This window comes from Jaculus jaculus, chromosome 5 (genome assembly GCF_020740685.1).
Source record: "Jaculus jaculus isolate mJacJac1 chromosome 5, mJacJac1.mat.Y.cur, whole genome shotgun sequence".
In the NCBI taxonomy this organism is placed as follows: Eukaryota; Metazoa; Chordata; class Mammalia; order Rodentia; family Dipodidae; genus Jaculus; species Jaculus jaculus.
Window position 1 is genome coordinate 106,739 of NC_059106.1, and position 7,370 is coordinate 114,108.

The following is a 7,370-nucleotide window of genomic DNA, read 5'->3' on the forward strand; positions in this document are numbered from 1 at the left end:
ATCTAAGTATTTCTGCAGAGTGACAGTTGAAGCCCCTGCCAGATATAGAGCAACTGTCTGAGACATGAAAGCTAGGTCTCACTGTTTGGCAAGTTTTACTTTTGCTTGATGGGCCAGAGTTACCTGAGGGCCAGGCAGAAAAGAGCTGTGGCAGGAAAAGCAATTCTAAGCCTGATTTGTTGAAGACAAATAAGAGAGTATAGTGGGAACCAATGTCAGATATGGAATATAAAGAATGCAAAAAAAAAAAAAAAAGGATGGGACTGAGCTGATCCCTATAGCTTAGAGCTTTGCAAAGCAGGTAGGGAAAACAGGGTGCAGAGCCAGTTATCACTCAGCTGAGTAACTGTCTGTATACTGTGATAAGGCAGTATACATACAACAGGGATGTAAGCAGAGAATAGAGCATTGTGTCAACTGACTAGTTCTTATCTCCATGGGGCTGGCTACAAAAGGATCAGCCTGTGAGGCACCTACTGCTACAGATACTAGGCAGAAACTAGAGGTTTCTTAGGCTGCTTAGAAATACTTGTGGCCTTTCATTTGTAGGCCACTCTGTCTTGCAGGCATGGCACTGGCTCTGGTATTCAAGTGACTGAATAGGAGGAGTGGGCAAATGATGTGTATAGTAGACTGAATTTCCAGGTCAGATTTTGGAAATCAGACTTAAAAGCATATAGCAATTTACTTCTTATTGCTGGGCTAAAACATGCTAACCAAAAGCAGCTTATGGAAGGAAAGGGTTTATTTCTTTTTTTTTTTTAATGTCCATCAATCTTTATTTGATTTGACAAAATCTGCATTATTAAAAGACAAGTAACAAAATTTGAGCTAATAGTGAATCTGACAAATTAAGTTCTATAACATCTGGACTATGACGTAAGAAACGTCGACTGAGGAGGAAACAAGAGGATCACAGGCAGATGCTCCTGGTGAAGGGGAAGCAGACCTACAGGTGAGGACCACGGTGCGCAGCGCCCTCAAGTTCACTCACTTGGATAAGGTGTTCTTTCTTTCAAGAGGAGAGGTGATTAAGAGGGGCAGGCAGTCAAAGGCATAGGCAGAGAATGGCTTCTCCATTTCAAAATGGTAATAAAAGTATTGAAATCATGGCACTGGGGCACCTTTGAGGAAGAGAACACCTCAACCAGAGTAGGCTCACTGCATAATCCTTAGTCATATATACCGTTTTCAAGTAAGGAAGCGGACTGAAGAGTGACTTAACAGTGGCTATCTGTTCTTCTCACCCTCGGGGGCCAGGTGTGTTTCGGCATCGCAGGGGCATTTTTCCACACAGTTTCTAGGGAACCATCCTCTTATTCTGGAAGTACCTTCTATAAAGGAATCATCAAGTATTTTGTCTCCATACAACCAGTATCGCAGCCCTCCTGTGGCTAAAATGAACTCCCCTTTCTGCAGCTGTATCCGAGGCTCTTCAGTGCAGGGGCTGGTGAAGAAAGTCTTGAGTCCTCTACTTAAAGGACAGCAGGCACCACTGTAATCTTCTATTACCTTACAGCGAACACTTCGGACTCGCTTATCTGCCTTTTGCTTCAGCTGTTCTATTGTTAAGCTGTACTGGTGACATCCTTCTCTTATTGGCCACTTCAAAACCATCTCCTTTGGGGACTCCTGACCATGTAAATACCTGTTTGAAGTTCTTCCATCTACTTCCCATATCATAGGGGAAAATAAAGTCTTCATCTAGCTGGTAGTATTGAATCCGATCTTTAGCCTTCTCTTCAATCCATGATTCAATAGAAGTTTTGTTTCTTAGAATTATTTTCATCTGTATAAAAAAGAGCATCCCAACAGCTATGGTTGTTCCTAGAGCTAATTCCAAGGCAAACAAAGTGGCAGCAAATGCAGCTAATCCAAAGGGGATGATGGGAAGAGGATCTCTCCGGGCTGCACTCATGTCAATCTTGACTGTGTTCCACCCAAAGGAGAGCCGATTATAAAGCTGTGTATACATAGTCATAACAAAAATGAAAGCAGCATGAATACAACCCAGTGGTGCTAAAAGGAGAAACAGTGTGAATGAAGCATGGTTTTGGTAACCACAACAGTTGTTGATCCAGGGACAGTGATGGTCCATCTTCATCACACATCTATTGCACTTCCCGCAGTGATAGGAACGTGGTGCCTTGTATGCTTGGCAGATTTTACAATGCTGGAGATACATGCTGTCTTGAGAATTTTCCGGTTTCCATCCCAGAGGGACAAAGCCAGGACCCACAAACATGGCATTGAAGTAATTGTAAAGAATCATGACGGTCCAATTTATGAACATGATGAAATTCACACTTCCTCCAGTTGTATGTAAGGGCCAATACCACAACACAGAGTCAATCATGGCCATTGTGGAACATATTGCTATCACACCAAGGGCTATGATGGGACCCCAGTGACAAAGTCTCTTTAATTCTTGGAGATTTTCAAACTTGATGACAGAGCAGAATGTGCCCATGCTGGAGAAGATTGCCATCTTGCTTCTAAGGTGTTACAGATCTCCTTGGTCTGTGCACACATTCCCATGTGCCAGAAGTCCACATGGGTCCCTGACTTGTCATGCCTTCAGGTTATGGGAAAATGTAGGTGTCATTTTCACTATCCACACTCAGAGCTCTTTATCGTAATGAGAACACCCCAGAGTTTTGGCTTGAGACCCAAACTGCTCCTCGGCCATCGCATTTCCTGGACGGCCTGGGCTCACCCGCAACAGACTTCCTCCGCTTCGGCTAACCGCGTCATGAGCACTTCAGTCCCGAGCAAGCAGACAATCCTGGGGGCCTGAGGTCGGGGTGCGGGGCGAGCTTGCAGCCGGGCGTCTCCGGAAAGGGTTTATTTTTGTTTATGGTTTCGGCGGAAAGTTCATCTTAGCAGAGATAGCATGGTAAGAGTATGTATCACATCTCCAAAGCATCGAGGAAGGGAAGTAGTTTGACTATCGGGCTTGGAATTGAATTATATTACTCCAAAGGATGTCTGTGGCAAGTCTCTACCTCCTAAAGGCCCCACAACATTCCAAAATTGCTACCAGTGGGGACTGAATATTCAAAACAAATGAAGTTATGGAGAATATAAACTACCACAGAGTTTTACAAACTACCTGGGTTTTACTTCAAGCAGCTTTGGTCATTGATAAGTAGAGACTTTTGGAGTCTTATGGCATAGGTTCAAATTCTAGCTGTCATCCATATCATGCCTTTTGGTTTTTCTGTCTTTATTTACTCATCCAGAAAATAAAGCGACTTTCCTTGTTGCAAAGCACAAAACATATGAGTATAACAAGGTTACACTTCACACGTTTCATGTAGTTTCTCATGGCTCTTACAAGCTGAAGTGTATGCTTTCTCCTGAGAATGATAATGTGCATGGTGCTATTATTTCTTTACATTTACATTTTTAAATTTTTTTTTATTTCAGAGAGTGGGGGGAGAGAGAGAGAGAGAGAGAGAGAGAGAGAGAGAGAGAATATATGAATATGAATGAGCACTTCAGGGCCTCCAGCCACTGCAAACGAACTCCAGATGCATATTCCACCTTGTGCATCTGGATCTGTCTTACCTTGGTCCTGGAGAATCAAACTAAGGTACTTTGGCTTTGCAGGCAAATGCCTTAATCACTAAGACATCTCTCCAGTCCCCCCTGCTTTTACATTATTCATGAGAGAGAGAGAGAGAGAGAGAGAGGGAGGGAGGGAGGGAGGGAGGGAGGGAGAGAATGGCACACCATGGCTTCCAGCCACTGCAAACAAACTTCAGATGCTTATGCCCCTTGTGCATCTGGCTTACAAGGACCCTGGAAAATCGAACCTGGGTCTTTGGCTTCGCAGCCAAGCACTTTAACTGCTATGCCATCTCTCCTGCCCTGTTTTTACATTTTAAAAAAATTTATTTTATTAAGAGAGTGAGAGAATGGGTTGTTAGACTATTTATTGTTTAGGTTTTTGAGTTCTTTGTAGATTCTAGAGATTAGGCCTCTGTCAGTTGGATATTCAGCAAATATTTTCTCTCATTCTGTGGGTAATATATTGGCTTTGATTATTGTATGCTTGTCTGTGAAGAAACTCTTCAGCTTTATGTGATTCCATTGGTTGAGTGACTGTTTAAGATCCTGTGCTACTGGGGTTTTGTTCAGGAAGTCTTTTTCCATTCCTATATCATAGAAATTTCCTCCTGTATTTTCTGCAGTAGTAGCCGAATTTCTGGTCTTATATTGAGGTCTTTGATCCATTTGGACTTGAGTGTTGTGCATGGTGAGATGTTTGGATCAAGTTTCAATTTCCTACATATGATTACCCAGTTTGTCCAGTACCATTTGTTGAAGATACTGTGTTTTTTTCCAGCCTATATTGTTAGGGCCTTTGTCAAATATCAAGCTGTAGTTGCTTGACCCAAAGTCTGGGTCCTCAATTCTATTCCATTGGTCTATTCTCCTGTTTTTATGCCAGTACCATGCTGTTTTTATTACTACGGCTTTGTAATATAGCTTTAGATCAGGCATAGTGACGCCTCCAGAGGTATTTCTTTTGCTGAGGATATGCTTGGATATCTGAGGCCTTTCCATATGAAATTTGAGATCAGTTTTTTCTATCTCTGTGAGGAACAATGTTGGGAATTGCATTAAATCTGTATATTGCCTTTGGTAGGATTGCCATTTTCAGAATGTTAATTCTGCCTATCTAGGAGCATGGGAAGTCTTTCCATTTTCTCAAGTCCTCCTCAATTTCTTTTTTTGAGTGCTTTTATGTTTTCATTTTATAGACTTTATACTACCTTGGTTAATGTTATTACAAGGCATTTTATTTTATTTTATTATTTTTGCTTTTGAAAATGGGACTATGTACCTTATTTCTTTCTCTATATCTTTTTCATTTGCATATAGAAAGGCTACTGATTTTTGTGCATTGATTTTGTATACAGCTACTTTGCTATAGGAGTTAATTACCTTCAAGAGTTTTGGGATAGATTCTCTTGGGTCTTGTATGTATACAATCATGTTGTCAGTGAATATAGCTAACTTAAGTTCTTCCTTTCCAAATTGTATCCCTTTTATTTCTTTCTCCTGTCACATTGCTTGAGCTAGGACTTCCAGTACTATACTGAAGAGGAGAGGTGAGAGTGGACAATCCTACTTGTCCCTGATCTCAATGGGAATTCCTTCAGTCTCTCTCCATTAAGTATTATTTGGGCAGTAGGAGCTTTGCATTTTGCCTTTATTATGTTAAGATATGAACCAACCATACCAATTCTCTCCAATGTTTTGATCATGAAGTGATGTTGTATTTTGTCAAAGGCCTTTTCTGCATCTATCGAATTGATCATGTGGTTTTTGTGTTTAACCTTGTTTATGTGGTGTATTACATTGACAGATTTCTGTATGTTGAACCACCCCTGCATTCCTGGGATGAATCCCACTTGATGAAGGTGGATAATGCTTTTGATGTGTTGTTGGATTCAGTTTGTGAGGATTTTGTTCATCAGGGAAATAGGCAGGTAGTTTTCTTTTCTTGTGGCATCTCTGCCTGGTTTTGGAATTAGGGTGATACTAGCTTTATAGAAGGAGTTGGGGAACTTGCCCTGTTCTCCAACTGTATGGCACAGTTTGAGAAAGATTGGCTTGACTTCTCCCATGAAGGTTTGATAGAATTCAGCTGAGAAGCTATCTGGTCCTGGACTCTTCTTTTTGGGGAGATTTTTTTTTTATTACTTTTTAAATCTCAATGAGTGTGATAGGTTTGTTTAGGACATTAATCTGCTCTGAGTTTAGCTTTGATAGATGGTATGTGTCCAGGAATTTATCCATTTCCTCCATATCATCCATTTTTATGGAGTAGAGGTTTTTGAAACCTGATGGTTCTCCTGATTTCACTTATGTCCATTGTGATCTCTTCTTTTTCACTTTGAATTTTGTTAATTTTAAGCATTTCTTTTTATTGCTTGATCAAATTGGCCAGGGGTTTGTCAGTCTTGTTTATTTTTTCAAAGAACCAGCTCTTTGCTTGGCAAGTTTCTTAATTGTTTTCTTAGTTTCCAAATCATTAATTTCTGTTCTGATCTTAATTATTTCTTTCATTCTGGAGCTTTTTGGGTTGGATTCTTCTTGCTTTTCCAGTGCCTTTAGGTGGATGGTTAGGGTATTGACTTGGAACCTGTCTTTGCTATGAAGGAATTTAGTGCTATGAATTTTCCCCTGAGGACCGCCTTCATTTTGTCCCACAAGTTTTGGTACTATATGTTCTCATTGTCATTCATTTCTAGAAATTTTGCAATTTCATTTTTTATTTTGTCCACTATCCATATATTGTTTAAAAGTGTGCTGTTCAGTTTCCAGGTGTCGATGGGATTCTTATTGGGTCTTTTGTTGTTAATTTCTAGCAATATAGCATTGTGATCTGATATCATGCAGGGAATCATGTTAATCTTCCTAAATATTTTGGAGACAGTGTTTGTGATCCAGTATATAATCTACTTTTAGAGAATGTTCCCTGGGCTTCTGAGAAGAATGTGTAGTCTGTGTATTTGGGATGGAATGTCTGTAGATGTCTGTTAGGTCTAAATGATCTATGTTTTTGTTGAGCTCTCTTACTTCCCTGTTGAGTTTCTGTTTGGATGATCTGCCTACTAGTGATAATGGTATACTGAAGTCCTCAACTATGATGGTGTTGGTGGTTATTTCTGTTTTATTATCAAGTAGGTTTTGTTTTATGAGCTATGGTGCCCTGCATTTGTGCATACAAATTTATGATTGTGATATCCTCTTGATGGATCATTGCCTTGATATTTAGGAAGAGGCTTTCTTTGTCTTTTTTGATTATTTTTGGTTTGAAGTTTATTTTATCCAATATTAATATAGCTATGCCTACTTGTTTCTTATTCCTGTTTGCTTGGAATATTGTTTTCTACCCTTTCACCCTGAGGAGGTGTCTGTCTTTAGTGGTGAGATGTGTTTCTTGAAGACAACAGATTGAGGGGTCTAATTTTTTGATCCATCCTGTTAGTTTGTGTCTCTTGATGGGTGAATTAAGACTGTTAATATTTAGGGTAATTACTGTGAGGTTTGATTTGATCCCTGCCATATTGTGTTGGAATATGTGGTTTGGTGTTTTCATGGACTTTGAAGTTTTTTGTGCCTTCTCTGAGTTTTGGTTATTTTGATCTGCTTCTTGTAGGCATTTGAGTTTGATTATTTGATTCTTGTGTGGAGAATTTCCTGAAATACTCTCTGAAGGTTTGGTTTTGTGTTTATATAATTGTAAAGCTGAGCTGTGTCATGGAAAGTTTTTCTTTCACCATTTATTATGAAGGATACTTTGCGGGTAAAGTAGTTTGGGTTGGAAGCCATAGGTTCTTAGAATTTGCAGT

At 39.9% G+C, this 7,370-nt stretch overlaps 1 protein-coding gene across 1 annotated transcript; it reads right to left on the reverse strand.

The window, feature by feature from the left end:
* Window positions 1–1,230: 1,230 nt before the first annotated feature.
* LOC101601068 (palmitoyltransferase ZDHHC6-like) lies at window positions 1,231–2,775 on the reverse strand. Its single transcript, XM_045150273.1, is given in 2 exon segments — window positions 1,231–1,611; window positions 1,613–2,775. Coding segments are annotated over 2 exon segments (1,257 nt in total). The 5' UTR covers window positions 2,489–2,775.
* Window positions 2,776–7,370: the final 4,595 nt, after the last annotated feature.